Source organism: Betta splendens, chromosome 4 (genome assembly GCF_900634795.4).
Source record: "Betta splendens chromosome 4, fBetSpl5.4, whole genome shotgun sequence".
In the NCBI taxonomy this organism is placed as follows: domain Eukaryota; kingdom Metazoa; phylum Chordata; class Actinopteri; order Anabantiformes; family Osphronemidae; genus Betta; species Betta splendens.
Genome location: NC_040884.2, coordinates 32,065,578 through 32,079,365, shown reverse-complemented (window position 1 = coordinate 32,079,365; position 13,788 = coordinate 32,065,578). Strand labels below are relative to the sequence as shown.

At 42.8% G+C, this 13,788-nt stretch overlaps 1 protein-coding gene across 1 annotated transcript; it reads left to right on the top strand.

Moving 5' to 3' along the window:
• Window positions 1-248: 248 nt before the first annotated feature.
• On the top strand, window positions 249-13,264 carry LOC114852988 (calcium-activated potassium channel subunit beta-2-like). Its single transcript, XM_029145752.3, has 5 exons — window positions 249-262; window positions 6,550-6,657; window positions 10,334-10,504; window positions 10,590-10,782; window positions 10,869-13,264. The coding sequence occupies exons 1-5, from the start codon at window positions 249-251 to the stop codon at window positions 11,151-11,153; spliced, it is 771 nt and encodes a 256-aa protein (XP_029001585.2). The 3' UTR covers window positions 11,154-13,264.
• The last annotated feature ends 524 nt before the right edge of the window (window positions 13,265-13,788 follow it).

The following is a 13,788-nucleotide window of genomic DNA, read 5'->3' as shown; positions in this document are numbered from 1 at the left end:
TAGGTCACAAAACTGAACCCTGAACCCTGTGGCACTTCAAATACAATGACTAACTCACTCGAATGATATTCACTCAACTTCATAAACTTATGCCTCTTTTCCAAAATATTTCTCATCCATTTCAAAACCATTCCTCTGATTCAATATTTTACTAACTTATCAATTAATAATTTGTTATTAATTCTCTCAAATGCTTTTTTTAGTTCAATAAAAGTTTTCATCGTGTATTTCTTCTAATCCATAGCACAATGTCCTCCGTCAGGTCAGTAATGGCCAATGATGTCGGATCGACTGAAAATTTGTTCACTGTCTATAATTTCCTTTTCAGCTCTAGGTTTCAAAAACATACAACTCGCGTTCCTTTCAACACAGCCTTTTGCGTTTCCTTTCGATTGGATTATTATTTATGGAATTAGATGTCTCGTCATCTCTCTCATCTGTCTCTCGTGACAGCCGAGCTGCACAGGCTCTGTAGCGAGCAGCAAGTGCTCCAGTTCGTTCCTGATTCGTTCATACAGATCTTTACGGATCATTTGTTCATTCATTCTTTTACCATGTGACCAAGCGAGTGTTGCGCTGTTAAACAACAATGGCAGGACATAAGTCATGTTAATGTGGTGCGTATTCGCTAGGTTTTCACATGGTTGGAATTGCTTTTGGCATTTTGTGATTATGATTTGTCCACTGAAGGAAACGCATGTTGTCTTCAGTATATAGTGTTTCAGAACCACGACCATTATTACAACACCCACAGCGCCACCTGCTGTAAATGAACGGAATTAACAAATGATCGAGAGATAAAGATCCGAGTCAGTTAAAAGAACCGAAATTCCCATCTCTACCCTGCACATACAAAATTCACTTTTTGGACAGTCTGGTACATTTATAGGACTCCCTGCTTCATGGTAAGACACTCCTGGTGTGTTAGAAGTACACTCCCTACCTATTTCACATTTTGCTACTTTATCTAATCCGGTCCAAGAACGATCGGTTTCAAATTTACCTAATAGTCTATGTCTACAGTTTTAGACCACTCACAGAGACAGAGACATTGTTGGTTGCTCCAACCAGCATTGCAGCCTTTTCATTTTACCATCGGAGCAAGAAAGGAGAACTTTATGGATAAATTTGAGGGTGCATGTAATGCTGGGTTTGAGGTTGAAGAAGGGCTCTTTTCCTACAAGATGTGATCCACTTGCTGCTTCCCCAACCGTGAGTACATGCTTGATACTTATTTGATGTATCTACTCTAGAGGTTTTTTTGTTTCTAATCTAGATCCCCTCCTGTGTAAGGAATGCTAATGGATAGAACAGTTGATGCTAACAGCTACAGCGACAGAGAAAGTTAGCCGCAAAGCATGTTGTTAGCGCAGTGTTAGCCGCTAGCACTAGCCCTCCACATGACGTTGAGTACAACTTGGGTTTGGCTGCGGCAGTAAGTTGTGAGTTAAGTTGTGTTTTTTATTACTACCTTTACTTTCAGCTGTAAATGTGAACTTTTTTTTAATACAGGCTGGCGCATGCCAGCTACCAAAACGCAAGGAGGTTGCTTCTCAAACTGACCACTGCAGTGTGTCCACTGTAGGCTGTGGACACACGGCTACCTTGTAGAAGAGTTGTTGCTCACCTCAAAAGCAAAGGTATGTACATTTAACAGGACTATGATCATTTGTTGGCCAATAGGCAGTTTTATTTGATAGAGATTTTGGATTTCACATTTGAGTAGTTGTAATTTAAGTATTCATAATCTGATCTATATTATTGTCTCTATATTTACTCTGTATGCAGTTGGTCAACTTATTTTGATATTTTAGTTTGTTTATGGATAATTTGTAATGCTCGTGTTATGGTGCAGATTATGTGGAAAATGTGATGGAGACCATCTTCAATAAAGTGCTGCTGGACCCAGGTCGTTATGTGGAGGACCCTGTCCCACCGGCCCTCTGAGCAAATTGTCTTCCAAAACGTGACGCGATTTGACTATCGCTGTTTCACTGAACTCTTTTTTATGAGGAAAAAAAAGACAAATGTTTCATAATATTTCAACTTTTATTCAGGTGTTGCAATGAAAACAGTAATTTAGTGATTTCACAGGTGGTTTAAGTCCAACATAGGTGCCTTGTCCCTCAGGAAACACTGACCTGATCCACAAGACCAGGGAAGATGGGATGACAACTTCACTCTTCACCCTAGAAGTCCCCAGCACCATCTGACAAAACTTCTTTAGCCTTGATACGTGCAACTACTTGAGATACACACAGACATAGTACTGTCAAATTTATGAAGAAAAAACAATAACTACATTTCTATTAGTTATATATTAGCACTTCATATATCATACACCTTACTAAACGCAATTACAAAATATCTTAGGTCAATATGTATTTAGAACCAAAGCTATGTTTTCAAACAAGAGTTCCCAGGTGGGTTATGCAGTGATTAATCTGTAAATAGTAAAATGTTCTAAAATTGTTTATGAAAATCGGAGATACTGATCTATTCCATGCATGTGTAATTGTCCATAGTTTGTCTGATATACTGTATATTAAATGCGGTCTGTAATGAATACGCATTCAAACATACTGTCTTCAGTCCTGGATCATCAACCATACATGACAGTAGGTTTGGCAACTGCTTCAGGCGTCTTGTATGAAAGGTTTATCTAAATTTTAATTTCAAATACCATATCACGTTTTTAAAATATTAAACACATGTAATATCTTGACAGCAAAGTTGCTGTCAGACCATGCATCGGTAGGCATTTACTGTTCCCACATTGGCACTTAATTACCTGCAAATACGGCAAAATATAAGCTGCAGCTTAAGATTCCATTATAGAGAAATTATTTTGACACAGCAGCAGCACGAGAAAGAAAAAAACATGTAAAAATAAATTAGTTTATCGAGCTATGCTCCCAAACAAGCTGTAGTCGTGTTATAAATATTCTGTTGTATTAATTCAGGCTGCATATTGGCAACCATTACTACTGTATTAGCGTCAGCAGCTGCCAATCAAGTTGCATATTATATAAATCAATAAATAAAATTAAATTAAATGTGAAATTGCCAGTTAGACGTACCTTGCACCAGACCAAGTGTAACCACTTCAACAGCCTCCCATTGGACTTCAGAGTCAGATTTTGGATTAAAGGTTGAACTCCACTACCGGACGAGGTAGCCAGTTTCGCTGTTACAATGGATTCAGTGACCGTGACTTTTGATCCCCGCAGTGGATAACGGCTATGCGCTTCCTCAAAGGGGTGTGGCCATCAACTTCGCTTGCGACACACCGCTAAAACAGAGCATTGTGGACGAGAGCTCAAAACACACGTTTTCAGACGGACCGTGTGGGCGATCGACAGAGCTTTTTCCCATGAAAAGTTACAGACACCTTACTGAGACATCAAGGTCCAATTCTTTAGCATTATTTAGCGTGGAAAAAAGCATGTGCATGGACCTTTCAAGTAGAGATTCACAAGATTAATTGTTATACAACAACAAAAAACATCTTTCAAACTAACACTTTTGATAATGTGTGATGTAAAACACAACATTTTTATTATAATTTTTATACACAACACTTATGAATGTTCTCACGACTAAACCTAAACTGACATTGGACTAATCTCAAATTTGCATCTGTTGTCAGTCCAGTCGGGTTGGAGTAGAAGGGTCCACCATCTACCCCAACAACATTTTTCTTTTTTGTGTAAAATGTACCTTATCAGAACATATTTGTTATTATGATGCTATTAACAGTTCAGATACAATAAAAACTACATTTTAGAGCTGTCTGGTGAATGTGCTGCCCAGCTATTATGCTAAAAAGAAAACTACAATTTTCAATGGGGGTTGACCAAAATGAACTCGGGTAGTAAGTAAGAATAAACACAGACACATTCCTCCATATATTTTATGCAGAGAAATCATTAATTCCTCTACAAAAAGCATCTGACACAGGACATGGGGGGACTGAGAGGGAGCGGGGCCAGGCTGAGAGAGGGGCGGAGCCATACTGCTGAAGTGAAACTGCTCTTTTTCCATACACGTACAGCACTAATATTCAATGGCCAGAGGTCCCGCTGTAGATTATTTAGAAGACAGCTGGTACTTCAGCACACAGTCTGATATTCATGGTTAGTTGTATGGGCCAGAGTTCAGTGCCGCCGTGTTACACCGTATGGAGGAGTATGAAGCTGCGCTGGCATCTTGTAACATACAGCCCAGAGCCAAATGCATCATGGCTCTGCCCTGAAAGAAGCACAACTGAATCTAACAGACGTTGAGACATTGCTTTACATTTTTAATAAAGGTTATATTTTAACAGTGCGTTTGGTGTGTTTGAATAAAGTCTTTGTTTCTAAGTTGTTTAGCAGCTTTTTATTTTGAATCAAAGCAGACAGTTGTTAGAAATCCACATATTCTTTATTTAGCCAAAACCCTCTTCTTTTCTTCATCTGCGTTTAGTGGTTGGCAAAACAAGACGGTTGACCCTTCCAAGAGTCTTTGTGACGATATGCAACTGGCCGATATTACTTACAAAAGGATGAAATTAATTATTGAATTAGTGTTATAGTTGCTGCCAGCCAGGCTAAAGCACAGGCTAACGTTAGCAACGTAAGTAGCTAGTGCTACTCCTGACAGTCCAAAACACAAGCAGCAGCTCATAACTGTACTCAAACTTTACAGCACAAGCTAAAACAATAAATGGTCGAATATATTACTTAGTGCTCATTCGAACATTTTGTCCCGGCTGTTTTTTTTCTGGTTTGGTCTTAGCATCCTGAAGCGAGTTTCGACTGCTGCTTTGCTTACAAGTGGCACAAAACTAATGGTCCCTAACACACGTTCCCCCCGTCAGCAGTAGAATCCATAACTTCATCCAAGAGGAATCAGCAGTGGTGAAGCCGATATTGCCTATAAAATGAAGTAGTAATATGAATTATTTACTGCCAGCCAGTCAGAGCAATATACAAGCTAGTGTCAGCAACATAAACTAACCCTACTTCCAACAGTCTAAAACACCATAATCAGCAGCTTGTAACTTTACTCAAACTTCACAGCGCAAGGCAAAACAATAAAAGGTTGAATATATTATTTATTCAGAGCTCATTTGACCTTTCTGTCCCGGCTGTTTTTTCTGGTGGTTCCTAAAGCTAGTTTCCAGCTCCTCTGAACGCATGTAATCCAAAACTAATGACAGCATATACACAGTTTCTGGTCCTTCTCCGTTTTTTATTATTTATTTAAGTCCTTCCTGTCTGTCATGTTTGGTTCTAGTTTCTGGTTTTATTTGGAAGGACTTTCTGCCACACTCACACCACAGCTGTGTTTCATGTCACCTCCGGTCCTCATCAGCATCAGTATTTAGTCTCCACCTCACACACCAGCCAGTTGCCAGATTGTTGAGTTCCGATACCACTTTCCAGTGTTCCAGTATAGCTTACCTTGTTGCATGGTCCTGTCTGTACCTGACAGCCGATTCTTGTCTGCACCCTGTCTGTACCTACGCCTGGAGATCTTGGTAACGTCCTGACTGTCTGACCACGATATAGCCCACTCCTTGTCTGTACCTCTGCCGAGCTCACTGGTTACCGAACCGTTGCCTGTCCCCGGAACTAAGTTTGCCTGCTCCTTTTGTGACTTTGCCTGAGATCACCTGTGTACGACCTGGATTTCCCTGACTACGTTTGTTCAAATAAACCGCTTATCAGCTAATTATCGTGTCTGCGCTGTGCATGTGGGTCCAAAACCCGAGCGTCCCTGACACACACAGTCAGCAGTAGAATCCGCAGCGGTGAAGTCGACACTGCCTATAAAATGAAGTAGTAATAGTGAATAAGTTGCTGCCAGCCAGTCAGAGCTAATATACAAGCTAGCTTTAGCAACATAAGCTAACTCTACTTCCTGTAGTTAACAGTCTCTCGTCCTCCTCCAAATGGTGTAACTCGTCTGTGCTGTACTCTGGCTTATACTAAGCAGGAATATCAGACTGTGCTGTAGAACTTGCTGTCTTCTAAATAAACTACAGCGGGACTCCTACTATTGAATATTAGTGCTGTATGCGTATGCGAGGAAAAACAATGACGGACTGAGCACTTTCGCTCAAGCTGTCTGGCTCTGCTCCCCCCTCTCAACCTGTTCGTTGCTGTGTCACAGAAAGAACTAGGAAGTACTACTTGTAATTTTTGAGCCCACAGTAGGCCATCTGCCAAAGTTGTACATGAGGAATAAATGATAAGTTCTCTGCATAGACATTTTGGGGCAATGTGAGTGTCCCTTAATTCTTAAATATTACCCGAGGTCGTTTTTGGTTAGTTTCATCACTGGAGGTTTAGTTCTGGATAGTTTTCTCAGTGTGACCTCCTGCATTTGGTACTTTACTCAATAGATGTTTTCATTATGTAGGTTTTTAAAACATTCATTTAGATCAGTGTAAATGTGATCATGCCTAATATCAAGATAGGCTCTATGTTACCCTGATCAAGCAACACGTTGACAGCCAACAGTTTCTCCCATACTAGCAGAAATCACGTTTCTGTTTCACAGGTGTGTCAGCGCCTCTGGCAGCAGCGTGGGACTACAATTTCCACATTTCTCACACAGGATGTTTATGTGGGTAGGAAGTAAAGCAGCCGATGGGAAAAATAACCGCAGGTGTGGTATTGCGTTTTTTCGCTGTGGGCTTTCATTTTAGATGAGAATCATATTGAATACCAAAGATCTCAGTGTAGGTTTTTCTAAACAGGAGTCAACTGACCAGTTTATGAAACGAGGTGGAGGTTAGGTGATTTAAAAGATACCATTGTAGCTGATGCAGAAATAGTGTTGTTAAAAAAATTAATTAACCCATGCTGACACGAAAGCGGAGCATTGATCAGTGGACCCTGCATCTGATATGTATATGTACTAGTGCCAAAATGAGAGAAAACTGCTAAGGTTCATCTTCAGTGTGTCAGTAATCGAGAGTCTTCACCATGCTATTAGTCACTTCCGGTTTTATTTTGTCAGGTTCCTGTTTCAGTTAGCCTGCCAGGTGTCTGTCTTAACTTCCGGCATTCACCAGCTGTTTCCTGTTAGTCATTTACTCAGTATTTAAGTTCCAGCATTCACAGTGGCCAATTGCCAGTTTGTCTGTTCTTTTTTGCCAGCATTCCAGCATTATCTAGCATTGTTTTGACCTGTTTTGAGCCTCACCTCAGTCATGTTTTGACCACAATCTCGCCTGCACTCTCTGTACCGTTGCTTCTGCCTGCCTGTTTTTGACCAAGCCTTTTTTTGACCGTCTCCGCCTGCTTGCCAGTATCTCTGTAAACATGAACCTGACGACTACATGTTTGACCTGCCTTTGCCTGCCGATTAAAACCTTGTGACTGATCGCAGACTCTGAGCCGTGCATGTGGTTTCGTAGCCTTGCGCTGCCTGAATGAACAATCTTGCCAAAGATGGACCCAGCCAGCTACGAGACACTCCATTCCACCGTCCAGGTGCAAGAAGATCCCAGCGAGAGAATCAACAGGAAGCAACCTTGGGTACCATCAGTCCCAGTAGCCGTGGAGCGATCCGCTGCGGCAATACCCGCTCCAGTTCCTGCCGTCCCAGCACCAAGCTCCTGGCTAGGCTCCAGTAAGTCAGGAGACTGTCGACTGTTTTTACCCCGTGTGAAATCCATTTCAAGCTGCAGCTGTTTGTGCATGGACTTTATCGTCGAGTTAGGGATGCTTTTGCGCCCCAGGAATTACCCACTGAGCTCAATGCATTGATTGCCCTGGCCATCAAGGTGGACTGATGGCTGTGTTTCAGCGATCAAGAGCGCCAAAGGGAGGAGCACAGGGAGACGCGGGTCAGACTGCGAACCACACACGTGATGCCCAAGAAGCCACGTTTCCGCCATGATGTGAGCTAGTTTCCCCTTCGCCAGTTACCACAAATGTAGCTATTAATGAACAGGCAACCGAAGAGCCCATGCAGTGTAAAGCATTTCTTTCTGAGCCAAGAAGAAGCGACATCACGCGGGTATTTGGATCTATGCTGGTATTGCGGTCAAGCCGGACACATCGCCAATAGGGGTCCGCTAAAAGAACAGGCTCAGAGGCTGGAAGGCTCTCTCTCTGAAGGCGAGAGGTGAGCCAGTCGTCTATGTTTAACGCTCCTTCTCGCTCATTGCCTACCATTACACTCTCAGCAGGTTCCAGTTCTCTCCAGAAAGCCATGCTTATTCATTTAGGCGCTGATGTCAGCTTAATGGATAAGCGCATGGTGGAAAGGCTCGGAGTGAGCACCCTTCTCCTCCCTTCCGCGGCAGAAGCAACCACATTGAATAGACAGCGTTAAATAGACACCGACTCTAGAGAGCCACCCATCGAACTGGTCCGGTAAAGATTTGACTTTGTACTTGTCAACTTAGATAACATCGTGGTCTTTTCTCGGTCTGAGGAAGAGCACCGACAACACACGAGACAAGTGCCGAGGAGATTACTGGAGCACAAACTAAATGTTTATATACAATACAGTATGATATGTATCCACCGTGTCCTTCTTGGGATTTGTCATTTTACAGGGGGAACATTCAGATGGAGCCAGGCAGTGGAGGAGTGGCCAGTTCCACAGTCACCACGAGATGTGCAGCTTCTGTCGTCGATTCATCCGGTGGTTCAGTAGCAAAGCTTCCCCTCTTCATGTCCTCATCGCATCAAGAGTCAATTTTAAGTGGTCATCAGAGGCAGACGCTGCCTTCTCTCAACTCAAGCTCAGCTTCACAACAGTCTTTCACATGCCTGACCCTACTCAATAGTTTATGGTGGAGGTCGACGCATCCAGCTCCAGCATTTTAGCGATGCTCCCCCAACGAGATGCCAAGAGTGGTAAGCTGCTTTCATGTCCCAGACATTGTCTTCTGCGGAACGAAATTATGACATCGGCAATCAAGAACTCCTAGCCGTCAAGGCAGCTCTTGAGGAGTGGCGTCACTGGTTGGAGGGGGCCGAGCAACCGATCCTTGTATTCACTGATCATAAGAACCTGGAGTACCTCAAGTCAGCCAAAAGATTAAATTCTCGCCAAGCATTATGGTCCCCGTTCTTCAGTAGATTCAACTTTCATCTATCTTATAGGCCTGGTTCCAAGAATACCAAGCCAGAACCCCTCTTCCAGAAGTTTGGTTCCTTGTTGGGCACTCAGGTCCGTCTATCCTCAGGTTACCATCCGGAGTCAAACGGTCAAACAGAGCACACCAAGCAGCAGTTGGTGACCGGTCTGCGTCTCCTCTCCTCTAGTAATCCTTCCACATAGAGTCAGCAGCTTATCTGGATAGAATATGCACACAACACTCTCCCTTGCTCCACTACAGGACTGTCTCAATTCTATTGTGCTTACGGTTATCAACCTCCGTTTTTTTCCTCCCCTTGAGAAGGGGGTTCACATTCCCTCAGTTCCTTGCCTTGCTCTGCCACTGTTGCCGCCACTGTGATGATATAGAACCAGGGAAAGTACTAAGAGGCAGCAGACCACACTCGCAGGCCACCCCCTTGTGGTAGGCCAACAGGTGTGGCTGTCAACCCAGGATCTTTTGCTGGGCATCCAGTCTTGTAAGTTGGCACCAAGATTTGTTGTGTCATTTGCTATTAAAAAGATCATTGACCTAGTTTCTGTCAAACTCACCTTGCCTAGAACCATGAGAGTATATCGCACCTTCCATGTCAGCTGTGTCAAATCAGTGTCCACCAACCCCTTGGTCCCTCCTTTTTCGCCTCCACCTCCTCCATGCATCGTTGACAGGGGTTTGGTGAACACTATCAAGGAGCTGTTGGCCAGTCATTCTCAAGGCTGCAATACTTCGTGGACTGGGAGGGGTATGGTCCAGAGGAGCGGTCCTGGGCTCCAGTCAGGGACGTTCTTGGAACCCAGTAACGAGACTGGGATCATCAGTCCCTTCCAGAACAGCCTGGGCCGTCTGGAAGCCGACCTGGACAGGGGGGTTCTGTTAGGAATCGAGAGTCTTCGCCATGCTATTAGTCACTTCTGGTTTTATTTTGTGTAGTTCCTGTTTCAGTTAGCCCGCCAGTTTGAGTCTTGACCCAGTTCCTGTTTCAACAACAATCTCGGCTGCACCCTCTGTACTATTGCTTCTGCCTGCCTGTTTTTTTGACCAAGCCTGTTTTTGACCGTCTCCCACCTGCTCCTTGCTTGTACCTCTGTAACTGTTGTGAACCTGACCACTGCCTGTTTGACCTGCCTTTGCCTGCCGAATAAGACCTTGTGACTGATCCCAGACTCTGAGCCTGACATGTGGGTCCGTAGCCTAGCGCTGCCTGATAGTGTTACCTCTTTACAGATTCATTTACAACACAATTCATGAGCATGATATCCTGGACCAGAGGAAGACAGTGACAGCTCTGAAGGCAGGAGAGGACAGAGCCATTGTTCTTGGCCTCAGCATGGTCTTGTTTTCTATCATGATGTACTTTGTCCTGGGAATTACGGTTTTGCGCTCCTATGCTGAGAGGTAACCATGATTTCTGTCAAAGAGCACAATGCACCGTGGAGTTCTGATCTAACATCATGTGAAAATAATTTTCCTTTCCTGGCAGTGTGTGGACAGATGAAGTTAGCTGCACTATTGTGAATGCCACAGTCATGTGGGATGTAAACTGTTTGTACACCTGTGGAGCAGAGTGCCAGAGGAGTTCTCGTTACCCCTGCCTTCAAGTCTATGTCAGCCTCAACTCCTCAGGGAAGGTGGTGCGGCTGCTGCACAACGAGGCCCAGGACAATAACCCTGAGGTAATCCACAGCGCAGTGCTGTTGTAGCTTGGCGTCAAACTGTTGAGAGTCATGTCCAGTAAACCATTCTTTATTCTCTCCCTCAGTGCTTCTACATCCCAAAGTGTCGTAAGGACTATGTAGCCACACAAACCATAATTCAGAACATTTCAGAACATCTCAAATCTCAGCACACACTTCAGTGCTTTCTGGACCCTACAGAAAAAGTGGACTATGTAATTCTGACCCAGATCTATGGTCGGGCTGTGGTGTTTAATTCCTTGTTCTGGCCCACCTTTACCTTCATGGGAGGAATCATCCTCATCGCCATGGTGAAGTTAACTCAGTACCTGTCCTTCATGTATGAGCGAATAAGCCACATCAAGCGGTGAATAATAGACAAGAGAAATTTTATGGGGACAAACAAGGCAGGAACCAAGAATGCACTGTGCTGTAGTGTTCATTTATTTATGCATCTATACTTGATAACGCTTCACTCACTGTACTCGTGTATTAACAGTATGTCTCGAACATACTGTAATGACAATGTAGCAATCCACGTCTGGTCTGAGGTAACCTGACCTACATGTGAACTTAACTCCGTCCTTTGAAGAGCCCCTACGTCCCTTTCAGTCCGCAGAGATAAGGGACCCTGAACTGGGATAAGGGACTGGCTTCTATCACCACAGGCACCAATTGACGCCAACATCTCAAAGGTCCATATCAAAGAACCATGAGTCCACTTTGTTGATCTACCTGTAAATCCCTCAGGATTTCACCTCTGCTTATCATGCCAAAAGGACAGGCTGTCACATTTATCACCAAGAAGCTGTCTCTCCCAGAACAGGGACCACCAGCCATAAAATGTGGAATGTGCTCATCAAAGAGAACGAGAGACTCCATTTGGACACAGGTTCTGGTTCAGATGCACCAGAACATTCAACTTCCATAAAATGGATGCCATTGTATTCTGTGAACAAAATGTTTTCACTTGGTATTAGATTGGTTTCTGTGTGATGTTCAATGCCTGATCTACAGATTTGCCAGGAAATTCCTAAAGTTACAAAGGGACTTCAACTCATCACCATGCTCTCCTTTGTGTGTAGGCACAAAGTTGAAATAGAGAGACTCACCTTCTTTACTTCTTTTAATCTGTGCAACATACACATGGATTATTTCCACCAGCTACAGTTCGGTATCCTCATTATTGTATTACATGTTTAAGTGTTACAATTGTTTAATTAGTAATGTCCAGATTAAGTCATTTATAATTTGATTTCACTTGCATTTATTATTCGTGTATGTTTTAGTGTTTACTGGCTGTTACAGAAGACAAGACCAGTCATCATGAATAACATTTCATTTGTTACAGCGTTTTTAGGGACCACATATAAGACCTTAATATTCTATGCATTTAATATTGATGTTTAACCATTCTGACCTTTCTGCTTATTTGAGTGTCAAAGTGATCATTACATGTTTATTGTGTTATGGTGTGATGGAACTTTGAGCTTGATGAAAAGAGAAGAGCTTAGTTATCCCAGATTTAGGAGCAATCCAAATCAAATAGTTTGATTCCTGATCTGAAGAGGCGGAACTCTTCACCACTGGTTGAACTAAATTATCCGCCCTGCAGTGACCACTGCCCCAGGGGTATTTAAACCAGTGACGCCCTAGTGGAATCAGATTTCCCTCTATCTTCAAACTTCTTTCACTTTTTCTTTTTGCGTCGCATTACTTTTCTTTAATTTTCCTTTGTTCTTAAATTTTGTAAACCTAAGTTAAACTTAGAAAACACGAACAAACAACGATTTTTGTAACGTTAGAAAGTCATCAAGAAACTCCGCGAAACTGAAACTATCACAACCAGTCCTTAATTGACTCGCTATTTTTGATCGAACTAATTAAATTAGATTCCAGCCCGTTTGCTTTTTGGGCTGGTTTAAGCAGCGCTGACGCTTTAAAACACCTTGGAAAGTCCAGCCTGGCTGACTGTTACTTTGCTGAACTCGAGCCGTCATCATCACCGCGGGCGACGATTCCTGGCCCAGAGGCCGTGGCACCTGGACCAGAGAGGGCACGCCTGCTCAACCAACCGGTAATGGGAGACGCTGCACAGCGGCTACAGCTCCAAACTAAGGGAAGACGAACATCTCTAATCCTCTGAGAAGTCTGGTGTTTCTCAAAGCGCTAAAATTGAACATCCCAAATTCATGAGTTATCCTTAGAGTCGAACTAGTTAGAGACAAATACTTTTTTCTCTTGATCAAAGCCATCACACACTCAGTTCTTGACCATTCTTTGGGTTTTCACTCATTGATTCATTCACTGTTCATCATCTCATTCTGATCGTTCTCTCATTTTCTGTTCTGTTTTTTTGAGTATTTCCATATTATGTTATTCATATATCCAGTAGTGTTAGATTAATAAAACGTTAAAAGGAATCTGGTTTTGTGTGCATTGCTCTTCAGATTTAAGCAGAGGTCACTGAACTGCGACAAGAATTCACGGCATAAGAGACTGATTTGGTTTTATCACAAGAAAGTGATTAATGTTGTTCATGAGTGGTAACTCATTGAATTGATATCTGGTGATGACTAGATTGATACAAGCGTGGTTTCAGCTTTAAAACAAACCTGGTGCCCCAACTTCGAGGTATATTAATGTTTCGACATTAATATCAAACTATTAATAATTTGAATCTGCTACAACAATAATAACTATGTCAACAGCTAAGTTAGCCATTATTTACTACCTTTCATCTCACGATGTTTCTGATGTAATCTAATTTAATTCGTTATGTCAAGGCTGAACAGTAGAAGTTTGCATTGTGTCAGCGAAAGTGTCTGGGATCCGGTCTCAAGACTGCTTTTCCCACTTCTGATTTTAATTTTTAGTCCGGTTCTCACCTGCCATGTTTGATGTTTACTTTCTTCCATGGGTTGTTCCAGCTGTAGCTCATTTATAATCAGATCAGGTTAATGATGTTCACTGGTGTATAATGTAATTAAGCCCTAGTGTGTGCCA

Bases quoted from the DNA above. Each gene is read 5' to 3' on its own strand.
- LOC114852988 (XM_029145752.3), top strand. The intron at 10,505-10,589 runs GTAACCATGATT...CTTTCCTGGCAG, and splicing joins TTGCGCTCCTATGCTGAGAG to TGTGTGGACAGATGAAGTTA. The intron at 10,783-10,868 runs GTAATCCACAGC...TCTCTCCCTCAG, and splicing joins CCCAGGACAATAACCCTGAG to TGCTTCTACATCCCAAAGTG.